The sequence below is a fragment of the Equus asinus genome, chromosome 6, assembly GCF_041296235.1.
Source record: "Equus asinus isolate D_3611 breed Donkey chromosome 6, EquAss-T2T_v2, whole genome shotgun sequence".
NCBI lineage: Eukaryota > Metazoa > Chordata > Mammalia > Perissodactyla > Equidae > Equus > Equus asinus.
The window spans coordinates 81,693,399-81,707,951 of NC_091795.1; the positions used below are offsets into that span (position 1 = coordinate 81,693,399).

The 14,553-nt window shown below is 37.5% G+C and overlaps 1 protein-coding gene across 41 annotated transcripts in view; it reads left to right on the top strand.

Moving 5' to 3' along the window:
- Positions 1-14,553, top strand: part of DTNB (dystrobrevin beta) — a 234,455-nt gene that overhangs the window by 98,694 nt on the left and 121,208 nt on the right. For all 41 annotated transcript variants that reach the window (XM_070512459.1, XM_044772073.2, XM_070512491.1 and 38 more), the window contains one exon: positions 11,289-11,413. In XM_070512459.1, coding sequence (XP_070368560.1) covers positions 11,289-11,413 — 125 coding nt within the window. The remainder of the gene's footprint in view (positions 1-11,288; positions 11,414-14,553) is intronic.

Here is a 14,553-nt window from a genome sequence, read left to right on the forward strand (position 1 = left end):
CCACATACTTAGAAATGATAGATTAGAATTTTAAGAGTAATCTGCAAGTACACTAGAAGGGGGAAAAAAAGCAGGGAAACCCATGGTAGGCCACACACTGTGAAGAATTTCCATGAAAAGCGAATGAGATCATTTTGCAGAAGAAAACCTTGGTCCAAAACAAGAGTAGGAAAGTATTGCTGCTAAAGATAAGAGCTGGATCTGGAGTGTTCCCACTTGGGAGTAGTTGATATGGGGAACTGTGAAGGGCTCAAGACAGGTGACAGAGTGACTCTGGTGCTGTAGCATGATGATAGAGGTGTCTCAGGACGGTATAGTGTGTATAGGAGCTTGGGTTGGAGAGGCAGGGCTGGGTTCCAGGTACTTGATGAATTCAAGGGAGCTTGAGGGAGCTCCCATGCTTAGAAGACTTAGCTATGAAGCTTTTCCATGAAGTGGCACCTCTGTCCCTCCTCCAGTCTCACTGAGAACAAGTCCCATTGCTCCCCTCCAAGGAGGCAGTACACACAGGCAGAGTAGACTATCTGAACAGGAAGACTTGACCACAAGGATGAGCATTTTGTTAAAAATCTCCCAAAATGAGAGACACATGTGTACACACACGCAACCATACAAAGGAGATAACAGAAGAATTTATCTCAGACATAGAATTAATAGAATAAGTAGAACTAGATTTTACAAGATGTATAGTTAAAGCTTTGGAGAAATATGATTATTATTTTATCTACCAAAAATACGTATTGACCTTGGAAATTAAAGTTTTCATTGTCAAAATAAGAAGTTTATTAGATGGACTGCTTAACAGTGTTTATAGCTGAAGAGTAAATTGTGAACTGGAAAATAGAGCAGAAAATTGTTCCTAAGCACATCACAAAAGGATAAAGTAATAGAAAACATATTAAGACATGGAGGATAGATTGAGGAGTACCATCTAATAAGAGTTCCAGAAAGAGGCTAAAGAGAATGCGGAGAGGTGATATCTAAAGAAGCAATAGATCTAGTTTCGAGATGGTTGACCAAACACATACTACCTCTTCCCCCTTCTTCACCAAACCCATAGAAATGAAAACATTAAGTTAGGTTAGTAAGTTCCCTTTCAAGATTGAAAAGAAGAGAAGGAATGTTCCAGACGTGAAGCCATAAGATGTTTCTAAGCAAAGGAGGTAGGTCTTAAATGAGAAGTTGCAAAAAAGAGCTGCTTACACTGCCTGTTTGAGGCCATCACTACTGCAGGGACCCTGAAGCTGCTCTGCTGACTTTGTCAGAACAGATTCAGCATGAGGCCCCCCAGCCAGGAGGCCACTGTTGGGTAAGGTGGCAAGTGAATAGTTCTGTGTGAGATATTTGCATGACCAAGAACCATGAAAACCTAGAGGAAGCCAGCACAGTGAAATATGAACAGCAAAACTATACCCTAGGAAGTAGAACAATCAGAAAGAAACTTTAAAAATAGGTAAATTTAATTTCCTTAAAGGAAGGATAGAATTTCATGCTTAATACAAGAAGCAGAAGTTATGAAATGATAAACAGTAATGAAAATGAAAAATATAGTTGTTGGACAAATTCATTGGATGGGCTGCATGACAAACTGGATATAGCTAAATAACGAATTAGTGAATTTAAAAGATCGGGGTGAGAACTTCTCCTAACACTCAGCATCAAGAGATAAGAGAGTATGAAACAAAGGGTGAGGCATTTAGGACCATGTGGAAGTTCTAATATATATCTAATGGGAGTGGCAAGTGAAGAAAATTGACAGATAATGTTTGAAGAAATAATGCCTGAAAATTTTCCAGAACTGAAAAAGTATGAGCTCTTAGATAGAGAGAGCCTGCTAACTGTCAGGAAAATACATCTTAAAAAGAAATAACACAAATCAGCACCTATATACCTCCTAGTGAGAATTAATTCTAACTTGTAAGAAAATATAATTTTAAGTATGCATTAAAAATTTAAGGGTAACTACTAGAAGAATTAGATATGCAGTCATGCATGGCTTAACGATGGCAATACATCCTGAGAAATGCATCGTTGGGGATTTCATTGTTGTGCAAACATCATAGAGTGTACTTACATAAACCTAGATAGTCTAGTCTATTACACACCTAGGCTGTATGGTACTAATCTAACATTGACCGAAATGATGTTATGTGGCACATGACTATAAAATGTAAAACCTTAAAACTATAAGAATAAAACATGTAGCAAAAACAACATTGCCCAATCATATAGAAGACAGGAAAGTAAAAAAAAGAATATTATGGTAGAAAACACAAAATAAGTTGCTAGGAATAAATTTAAATATAGATATCAGTAATTAAATGTAAATAAATTAAACTCATCTATTTAAAAGATAAAAACTCTCAGATTTAATAAAACAACAAAAAACCACATATGTGCTATTTCAGAGAAGGATACAAACAGTTGATAATAAAGGGAGGAGGGGCTGGCCCAGTGGCCAAGTGGTTAAGTTTGCGCACTCCACTTTGGGGGCCCAGTGTTTCACTGGTTTGGATCCTGGGCACAGACATGGCACCGCTCATCAGGCCATGTTGAGGCAGCATCCCACATGCCACAGCTAGAAGGACCCACAGCTAAAATATACAGCTACATACCGGGGTGCTTTGGGGAGAAAAAAGAAAAATAAAATCTTTAAAAAAAAAAAAAAGAAATTAAACCTAAAACGGTGGTGTCCCAGGGTCTATCAGACTGGATACTGGATTTGGCCAGTGGTTAGGGTTTAATGCTCCCATGTCATAGGAAATCTACCTTGGATCCACTCAAGGTGAGTAGAACTGATATTTTTTTAAAGGCTTGGACTTTAGACGGGCTGCCTCCTTAAGAAAGAGGGGCTAGAAGTACTCCACTGACCCAGAGAAGTAACAATGGGACTCCCATACAGGAAACAATCTCTGCTAATGGTGAGCTCTTTTTCAAAAATTGCAAACTCAATTACAAAACAATCTACTATGAGAGAGAATCAGAAACACAACAAACTTAAGTTAGTACGCCAAGAACTTTAGAAAATGATGCATTTAAAAAGTTAAAGAAGTGAATTTAGTAATAGTGACGTTTTAAAAAGGAACAAGTCAATATGAAAAAGAACCAAATTGAACTTTCAGAAATAAAGAATAGTAAGGTGAAGCTCAATGGAGGAGTTAAACAGCACATTAGAGACAGCTACCACAAAAATTAGGGAATGGAAAATAGATCTGAAGAAATTAACCAGGATATAGAATAGTGAGCACAGACGTAGGGAAATGGAAAATGTGAAAGATGATTAAAGGATTTGAAGGATAGAATGAAAAGATCAACCTAGCATTCTGTACCTGCCTGATCTGTTCAAGAGCAAAGAAGAAATACCTTTTCAGAAAAAATCCCAATATGTTTGCCACCAATAGACCGTTGCTGTAGCAACTAATAAAGGATATACTTAGGGGAAAAAATAATTGAATTAAGAGGGGAAAAACAGGACACAAGAAGAAATGGTGCACAGTGGAATTGGTAAATGTGGGTAAATTTAGATAAGCACCATGTGTAAAATAATAATAATGACTAATTTTGGTGGGCTTAAGATATAGCTAAAGTTCTTAAATCACCTATGACATGAACATTTGAGGCATGATTAGAGTAAAGGATTTTAAGTTAAGGGTAAGAATGCAGATGCTGATTAAGATTGTGGTAAGAATTCATGTTAAAATACTTAGAGGAGTTTCCTGACTTGTTTGAGGATTTAGTGGGCTTATATTTCTGCCTGGATCTCCTCAGCTGGTGGCTTGGAGCTCAGGATGATATACTCAGTAATTTGAAGTGGACATGACAGGAATGGCCTCCAAGGCACCAGTCCTGAGCTTTTTGCATTGGGTTGTTGTGCTCACAAGTGTCAGGGCCTGTAGCATGTGTCCTGAGCTGAAGACTGCTGTGCAAGGAATTAGCTTGAGGCTGATTGAAAACACAGTCGTCTGAACTCAGAAATATTTTCAGGATGTCTTAGTGCCCGGTCTATGGTTATGTGAGGATAAGAAGTCTCAGCCCTGGCACAGGAACACACAGTGCAGCGGTGACAGCACCCCACCTTAGCGTCTGCCCCTGTGTCCACCTCTGTCTCAGCCGAGCTTCTCTTTCATGACCCCCCACGTGGCACTTGGCGTCCCCAGTCTACTTCTGACTCCTTGCAAGAATGTCTCAGTGAGTCCTGGGCCGTCTCTCCCAGTCCCTCTTTGTTCTTTCTCTGAGTAACTTTACCTGGTGTGGGGCTGTGTTGTATCATGAAAAGAGTAAGATGGGCCTAGTTGTATGAACTTTCGTTTCCACACCTATAAAGTTAAGACTGTTAACATCTAATTCATAAGAGCTTTGTGAGGGTTAAATGAGCCTATGTACGTGTGCAAAGCACCTATCAGGTACCTAACGCTAAGTTCGCAATAAATGTTACTTCCAATTCAGTAAAACAAAGCCACCACCAGAAGAGTCTACTCAAAGAATATAATTGCCAAAAAAGGAAAATAAAAATAAAACGAGAAAAAGAAAACCTAAAAAATAAGAAAGGGCAAAATCAAAGGGAAAAAAATGAAATAATAAGTAATGACATAACACGCTACAGAAATAAATCCCAGTATATTAGTAATCAGTAAATTAATGAAGTTTTCCAGATAAAAAGCAACAATTGTCAAATGGATATTTTTAAAAATTGGACTCTATGCTGTTTACAAGAAACAGCAAAGAAAGTAAATATATACACAGAAAAGTTGAAAGTTAAGGATTGAAAAAAGACATACCAGGAAAAGAACTAACCGAAGGAAACTTAGTGAAACTATATTAATCTCAGAAAATAGATTTCAGGGCAAAAATCTTTACCAGAGAGGTTAAAATGGTACATTTAATATTATGTATATTTTATCACAATTTAAAAAATCTTTACTAAACATAAAGTTTACCAAACATCACCAATCATTAGGGAAATGCAAATCAAAACCACAATGAGATATCCTATCACCTCACACCCATTAGGATGGCTACTATTAAAAAGAAAAACAGGGGCCAGCCAGGTGGCACAGCGGTTAAGTTTGCACGTTCTGCTTCTCGGCGGCCCGGGGTTCGAGGGTTTGGATCCCAGATGCAGACATGGCACCGCTTGGCCAAAAGCCATGCTGTGGTAGGCGTCCCACATATAAAATAGGGGAAGGTGGGCATGGATGTTAGCTCAGGGCCAGTCTTCCTCAGCAAAAAGAGGAGGATTGGCAACAGTTAGCTCAGGGCTAATCTTCCTCAAAGAAAAAGAAAAACAGGAAGTAACAATTGTTGGCAAGGATGTAAAGAAATCGGAACCTGTGTGCACTGTTGGTGGAATGTAAAATGGTGCAGCCACTATGGAAAACCGTAGGGAGGTTCCTCAAAAAGTTAAAAATAGAATTACCATATGATCCAGCAATTCCACTTCTGGGTATGTGTACAAAAAAATAGAAATCAGAGTCTCAAAGAGATATTTGTACACGTGTTCATAACAGAATTATCACAATAGCCAAAACTTGGAAGCAATCCTGAGTGTCCGTTGATGGATGGATGGATGAACAAAATATGATATATACATACAATGGAATATTATTCAGCCTTGGAAAGGAAAGAAATTCTGACATATGCTACAACGTGGATGAACATTAAGGACATTATGCTAAGTAACAGAGGCCAATCACAGTAAGACAAATACTGTATTATTCTCCTCATATGAGAGATCTAGAGTAGTCAAATTCATAGAAACAAAAAGTGGACTGGTGGTTGTCAGGGGTTTGGGGGAGGGGTAAATAAGGAGTTGTTTAATGTTGAAGATTTGCAAGATGAAGAAGTTCTGGAGATTGGTTGTACAACAATGTGAATATGCAGCCATTCGTCGTTTAACGGTGGAGATGCATTCTGAGAAATGCATTGTTAGGCAATTTTATTGTTGTGCAAACATTTATAGAGTGTATTTGCACAAACCTAGATGGTATAGCCTACTGCACACTTAGGCTATATGGTACTAATTTTATAGGACCACCATCATATATGCAGTCTGTTGTTGACTGAAATGTCATTATAACGTGCATGGCTGTACTTACCACTGCTCAACGGTGCATTTAAAAATGGTTAAGATGGTAAATTTTATGTATAATTTACCACAATTTTTTAAAATAAAGTAAAAAGAGACAGGGTTACTGGATACAAAATCTACAAAATGACTTCAAATAAATAACAGATGCATAGATCCTTTATGACAAGAATTTATAACTTTATTGAAAGACGTTAAAAGGCCTAAATACATGAGGAGATGAACGCATTCATGGAAAGAAATGTTCAGTATGTAAAGATTTCAGTTCTCTCCAACATCGTCTATAGATTTGATCAATGCCTTTAAAATCTCCACAGGATTTTTTTGTGGTAAGTGATAAACTGATTCTGAGGGTCAAGAATAATGAGGACTCTCCTAAAGAAGAAGCTAAGTGTGGGGCTGTGGTGCTACCTGAAAAGATAAGAAGCAGCTCTGGCAATTAAGTCATTACAATACTGGTGCAGGACTAGAAAGAATATCTGTCTTAGGAAAGAATGGCCTGTTTATTAAGTGATCCTGAGGCACTTGGTTATCCATATTGGCTAAAATTGGATTCTTTCCTCATACCTATCAAAAAAATCAGTTCTAAGTAGATTCAAACTTAAATGTGAAAGGTTAAAACTTTAGAAGACAATGTGGGAGAATATCTTTGTAACCTCAGGGAGGGAAATATTTCTTAAGATACAAAAAGCTCAAAATATAAAGGAAAAGATTAATAAATTTGGACTGCCATTATATTTAAAGATGACTGTTCATCAAAAACAGAGTGAAAAACAAGCCTTAAAGTAGGAGATGTTTGCAAGACATATCTTCCATAGGATTAAAATACAAGAAGTATAAAGAACTCTTGCAAATCAGCACAAGAAAGGCAACCCAGTGAAATACTACACCAAAGACGGGAACAGGCATTTCACAGGCGAAGAAACACAAATGGCCCATAAATGCAGGAAAAGATGCTCAATCTTTTTAGTAATCAGGGAATTGCAATTTAAAACCACAATACCATTTGTCACCCACCAGATTGGCACATGTTAAAATGTCTGACAAGAACGAGGGTTGGCCAGAATGTGGAGGGTCAGGAAGTCTCCCACACAGCCGATGGGGGTGGAAATTAGTGTAACCGCTTTGTAAAAACAAGTTGACAGTGCCTAGTAAGATTGAATGTGTGTAATTTATGACCGAATAATTCCACTCTTAAGAAATTCTTACACATGGCCACCGGGAGACATGGACAAAGAAGTTTACAGCAGCATTGTGAATGAGAGGGAAAAATGGAAACAACCCAAGTGTTCATCGGCAGTGGAATGGATGTATAAATTATGATGTGATAAAGCAATGAGGTGCAGTTAAACGATGAAAAAAGTGAATGAATTACAGCTACATGCATCACCATGTATGAATTGTAACATAATTTTGAGGGAAAGAAGCAAGTTGCAGAAAAAGAAAATATTGGTAAGTCTGCATAGGTTTTAAACATGTGCAGTCATGCACCATATGATGACATTTTGGTCAATGATAGACCGCATATCCCACAGTGGTCCCATAAGATTAGTACCGTACAGCTTAGGTGTTAGTAGGTTATACTATCCAGGTTTGTGTCAGCACACTTAGGATATTCACACAATGGTAAAATCTCCTGACAACGCATTTCTCAGAACACATCCCTGTAGTTAAGCAATACGTTGACTGTATTAAATAAATCATGGATTATTTCTACATGATTGCTAAAATAATAAAATCCAGGACACTGATTACCAGGAGAAGAGCAGATGTGGTGGGAGTGGGCTGTGTTAAAAAAGGGCCCACAGCAAAGCTTCAAAGTGATGATAACGTTTTATTTCTCAGGCAGAAGAGTGGGTAGATGGATATTTGCTTTATAACTTTTTAAACTGTACATGCATGTTTTAGGCACTCACATATTTTTAAAAAATTGTAACCAGTATTATTTTTAAGAGATAGGAGGAAATGTTTTGGAATTAGATAAAGTGGATTAGAGTATTGAAAATGCACAAATATTGGAAATCATCACCTGTCTGGAGATTTAATTTTCTAGGTTAAGGCCTCTCCATATACCAGGTTTTTGTTTTTTTGTTTTTTTGTTTGTTTAAAGATTGGCACCTGAGCTAACAACTGTTGCCAATTTTTTGTGTCTGTGTGTGTGTGCTTTTTCTCCCTGAATCCCCCTGGTACGTAGTTGTATATTTTAGTTGTGGGTCCTTCTAGTTGTGGCTTGTGGGATGCCGCTCAGCATGGCCTAATGAGCAATGCCATGTCTGCATCCAGGATCCTAACCAGCTAAACCCTGGGCCACCAAAGCAGAGCACCTGAACTTAACCACTCGGCCACGGGGCCGGCCCCTCCATATACCAGTTTTAAAGTTCAGGGAGGGGAAAGGCACAGAGACCTGAAGAAGCATCTCTGTCATGGCAGCTTAAATGAAGCTTGGGAGATGCTGGTGCCTAAGCCTGGACTGGTTGCTGTCCTCCCTCACTGCCGTGAATATTTAGTGACTAACCACCAGGTCCTGGGCATCGTCCTAGGGGCCAAGTAGCCAAAGAGATAATGTCCCTGTCTTGGCACTTATAGCAGTTTTCAAATTCTTGCTTACAGTTTTCGTTAATCTTAGCCTCCTAAACTAACTCCACCCTCAAATTCACTTCAGGTCCATATCATAATTCACTCTTCGAGATCTTTTTAAACAAATCATTTATTTACATATTTAGACAGCCTAATTGAATGTGTATCTTTAAAATTTTCAGGGTAATATCCTTTCTGGTTTGGTCTTAGCCCTTAGTTAATATTCTAATTTATCTCTATATATTTATTTCCAGTTTTTTTTCCTTCCTGTCATATGAGAACTCTCTTGAAGTGCTCTAATTATTTGGAATTGACTTTGATGTATTGATTTTACCTTTCTGTCCATATTTTTGAGACCAGAAATTGGGTCTAATGTTAAACCCTGACTTACAGCAGTATTTTTAAAAGCACAACAAGCATACTGCTAGAGAATATTAGGTGGTACAAAGGGAAACATTTTTTATTTTAACTATGTAGTTATTTTATTGCTTATTATTAAATATATACGTGAAACCTGTCATTTTATGGCTGTTATTGCATAGGATGCACTCAGGTTGTCTGTATGATACTCCATCTCACATAGACTGCATGAATTAATGGCCCAGGTGGTTCTCAGATATAGCAAAAACCATGAACTTAATACATGGGTTACTGATGCAGAGTTAGTTGTAAACGTAAATTAAGGTATTCTCTGATTGTCTCTTACTTGTATCAGAATGCTCAGAAAATAAAGCTTGTGTAGTTTGGTCAGGAAAAAGCAATCCAGGAAATTCATCCAGGCAAATAATTTGTCCAGATAACATATTCTGTTGTAGGACAGGTTCTGGAAATACATAGGTGAGTGAATTGTAGATCCTGCCCCTCAAGAGCACCAGCCTAACAGGGATAGACACGTAAATTAAAAAGTGCAACATAGCATGCAAAGTGCAGCTGTGGAAACGTGTGCACGAGAAATGGGTAGCTTGGAGAGATGGGCACTGACTTATGGAGCAGTGAGGAAAGTCTTCACAGAGGGAGGGAGCCTTCAAGCAGTCTTGAGAGATGAGCAGAAAATTTGCAGAGAAATAGACTAGGAAAGAGGGACCTCAGAAAGGCATGTGCCAAGGTGCAGAGAACCAAGAGAGCATGTGTGTTGGGTTAACTGAGCAGCTGGTCATTTATGCTGATGTGAAGTGAGGTGAAGAGGGAGGCGGGAGCCAGACATGAAAGAGCTTGTGTGGAACATGGCGGTGTTTATTTAGATCTTATTCTATAAATGATTATCAGCCTTTGAAAGATTTTAAGCAGAAGACTGACATGATGCCTGGGGACAGTGTAGAATGTGGATTGGAGGGGGAAGAATCAGAGCCACATTACAGCTAGTTGTTGGGCAAAGGGATAATGGAGAGCAGTTAAGGGGAAGCTCAGAATTCCTGCTTTGTTTAGCTTCATATAATTCTTAGGAAATTGGGTTACATTTAGACTATTCCCAGGATTTAATGTGTTGAAGGGGATAGTGGTGGGTGATTTGGAATCAATATATGAAGTCTGTGAAGAAATTGGTATTATTTAGTTTTTATTATAAACTATTAATTAACTTTGCCTATATAGTCTTAAGGGCAAACAGATTTTTGCTTATTTTGTGTAAAAATATAGAGCAGCGTATAAAATTTAAGTGGACATGTGGTATTGATGAGGCGCACCGCTGCCAACAAGTTCTATTTTCCACTTAAAGTGGTACATGTGGTAATACACTGCCGAGGCAGTAGGTCGAAATATTTAAACTTTTTTCAATTAATATCCTGCCAAGAAAATCTCAGACAACAGTGTTACTTAAAGAGAATTGGGTGGACAATAAAATCGGTATATAAAGAGCCTCCTTTACGTATAGGTTTTAGATTTGATTGTTCTACGTAACTTAATTGTGGCATACTGTTTACTTTGGCGCATATTGACTATTAAATCCTAGACTTGATAGTCTTTGGATTTGGTGTGTATTATTCTACCTTCCAGAGAAATGTATTAGCATCCCAGCTTATTTTGTACCTTGAGCATTAGCATAATTTACGGTCACAGGTCTGACTCTGACTGCCTGTGTTTGTGCGTGTACTCATTTGTATGTGTACATAGCAGACCCTGAACACCAAATGTTCTGCCTCACATTTATTTTGTCAGTATTCTCTTAATAGGCATGTTTGGGATGTGGCTGAGTCAGCTGATTTGCTAACATTCAAAGGCTGTGAGCTCTCAGCATCATCTTAGCTTTTTAGTATTTTAGCCCAGCAAAAATTTCTAGCTCTGATTGGGGAATTAGCTATAACATCTTACCAAAAATGATCCAGAACATCAAAAGAGGAAGTTCATGCAAAGAGCACATAGAGATGTTCAAAAGGAGAGTTTACGTTAACTTGATAGTGTGACTGCATAGTGGAACTGAGGGAGTGGGCACAGAAATGAGGGACCACAGATGAGCTTGGAACAATTTGTAGGCCCCTTTCTGCAAGATCCAATAATGTTGATTATAATGAAACTTAGTTTGTGTTGAAAAGATGTTTTCTGCAGTTCTTGTCACCAAGTTCTTTTGAAGTTCTTTTTCGTTCTTTTGAAGATTTAATTCTTTATTTCCTTATTTTCTACTTTGACACAGAAATCCCCTGCGAAGAAGCTGAGCCATGCAATTAGTAAATCTTTGGGGTGTGTACCCACCAGAGAACCTCCACATCCTGTTTTTCCTGAACAACCAGAGAAACCACTTGACCTTGCAAATATAGTGTAAGTATGTACCTGGAAGTGGATGTGGATTATACTGAAATGAACCCCTTGCTAAATTCTTTTGGATCAAAACCAAATATTACCTAACATGAACCTTTAACCTTCTGGTTTTTACTTTATGTTTGGGGAACTTAGACTTCAAGCTTTCATCTCTTTAAATCGCCATAAATGTCTACGTGGAAACCTAGCTCCTGAGCCCTGAAGTCTAAGTAACACAGCAGCCTCCAGCAGAAACAGTAATACACTGAAGAGTGGTAATTATTGTGCTGGGTTTAGCAAGGTTGCCTTTTGTTATTTGTGTTCTTCCTTAAATCAGTAGAGATCATTTCTTCTCTACAGCAGTAATGCCCACAGATTTTAAAAATTACTTTAGACAACATGGAAATGAAAATCAACCTAATTTGCTCTTTTTGTATTGAGAGAAAATTAGAAAGCATAAGACTATATTCTGTAAATAAAACTAGTGTTTATATATATGTGTGTATAAATATATATATGTGTGTGTATGTCTATGTTTAGTTGAATATTCATGCTGGAAAGTAGAGGGAACAAAAAAGTTGGAGAAATACAGAAAGAGGAAAAGTAAGGAGGAAGAGAAACAGAGAAAGTTGAGATTCAGTCTCTATTCTGGTTTCTTCACTCTGAATTAAATGATGATGTTAAGTGTACTCTGCTGGATAAAATTGGTAGGTTTTCTGATCATTAGTCTATTAGTCAGGTGTTTAGAAGTTTTTCTGTTGGAGTAGACACCCATTTTCTTTTACCTACCTAATGGTAGGTAGTTTGACTAAACAAGCTCTTAGGGTTCTTGATCTTTTCTTTCTTTTTTTCATTCAATAATTTTTAAGACTGTCATATTTATTAAAACAATACACACCTATGGATTAAAAATTCAGTAGGGGGCCAGCCCGGTGGCACAGCGGTTAAGTTTGTGTGTTCTGCTTCGGTGGCCCGGGGTTCACCAGTTCAGATCCTGGGTGCAGACATATGCACCGCTTGGCAAGCCATGCTGTGGCAGGCGTCCCACATGTAAAGTGGAAGGAAGATGGGCACCGATGTTAGCTCAGGGCCAGTCTTCCTCAGCAAAAAGAGGAGGATTGATGGCAGACGTTAGCTCAGGGCTAATCTTTCTCAAAAAAAAAAAAATCAGTAATGCAGAAGAGCTTATAATGAAATGCAGCACATCCTCCCACACTTCATTGTGCTTTCTCTGGGTTTTAGATCTACTAGTGGTTACCTCCAGATCTCTAAATAGTATATTTAGAGCACCATTTCTTGACTTACAGGTCTGGGCATTATTGAATTTCTTCTGTGGTGTAAGGAACCAATCTCATTTATAACTCTATATCAACTCATTCCAGTTTTTCATAATTATATCGCCATTTTTTAAAGTTGGTTAACTTTGTAATTTTAAATAATATTCTTAAACCTTTATTTCTTGTAACTTCTTTCTACTTGCACTGTGTAAACTGAAGAAATTAGTGCCTTCTACTTCTCCCTTCTCCTTTTGCCTCCTAACTTCTGTCATCTGTGCCATTACTTTTATATTGTCAAAGCTGATAATATTTCTGTTCTCGTCTATGACTGTAACTAAGGTTAAACCTAAAAGTTGGAAACCAAAGAACAGCATTTGCAGTTAATGGCATTCATTACAAAGTCAGACAGTGTGCTGCGATTCTGTAAATCCTTTTGTCTAGTTCCAGTGTCATGATCCCTGTGCAGTTATTCTCGCATCCGAGTTCAATGGGAACTTCTTTCTTACACACCACTGATTGCTCAAAATCATGCCTGCCGACTTTATAACCGGATTGACTTTCTGACTGTTGTTTGTCCTTCAGTTTCCCATTGCTTTCTTATTCCTGCTGGGAAAAAAAATGCTTTTTTTCCCCTACTATGTTTCATAGTGAATTTTACCTGTTGCTTGTAATCCATTTTTCAGTTAAATTTGTTAACCTTTTCCCTTTTTGGTTAGTGTTTTTTATGTTGCATCTTTTCATTAAAAAAAGAAATCCTTGCCTGCCCCAACATTGTGGTGGTTTTCTCTCTCTTTTTTTTTTTTAGTTTTGAAGATATCCCTTTCATGTATGTCTTTAATTCATCTGGAATGGATTTTTGTGTATGGTGTAATATAGAATATCCAGTTCTCTTTCCCTCTCTCTCTTTGCATTTGAATAATAGCTTGTCTCAGGGCATTTATTGGATAACCCATCATTTCCTCACTGACCTACAATGCCACCATTGTCATAAATGAAGTTTCCAAATATACATCGTCTGGTTTCTGGGCTCTTTACTCTGTTCCTTTGGGTCCAGTTGTCCATCCCTATGCCAGTGTCACACTGTCTTAATTACTATAAGGAATTAAGTAATCTTCTTTTTTAGGAATGTCTTGTCTGTTCTTTGCTTGTTCATATAAATTTAGAATCAGCTTATTGAGTCCCTCATAAAATATTTTTGGAATTTTGATCAGAGATTCGTTATATCTCAAGATTAAATTGGGGAGAATTAACATCTTTACAATATGAAGCCTTCCATTCCATAAATGTGTTATGTCTTTCCATTTATTTAAATATTCTTTTGTGCCTTTCAGTAAAGCTTTATAATTTTTTCCCAGAAAGGTCTTGTATCTGTTAGATTAATTCTTGTGTGCTTTAGATTTGTTGTTGCTGTTGCAAAGGGTGCCTTTTTTCCTACAATTTTTTTGAGGTATAATTTGTATGCAATAAAATGCACCCACGTTAAGTGTACAATGCAGTGAGTTTTGGCAAATGTATACAGTCATGCAAATTGTATCTTTTTTGACCTTTGTGTCTTAACAGTTTGTTGCTGGTATATGGAAATGAAAATTGTTTTTTGTATTTTAATCCACTATCTAATCATCTTGCTTAACTTGCTCATTAATTCTAGTAATTTGTACTCAGATTCTTTTGGATTTTCTATAAATAATTATATCACCTGCAAATAATGATAGCTTTGTTTCTTCCCTCCTACTCCTTATACTTTTAAGTTTTAATCATACTTTTTTTTCTTTTGATCCTTTTGTGCTGGCTAGAACCTCCAGTGCAACACTGAATAAAAGTGGTTTAGTAGACATTCTTGTGTTATTACTAATCCCAAAGAGAATGCTGTCAGCGTTCGCTTAG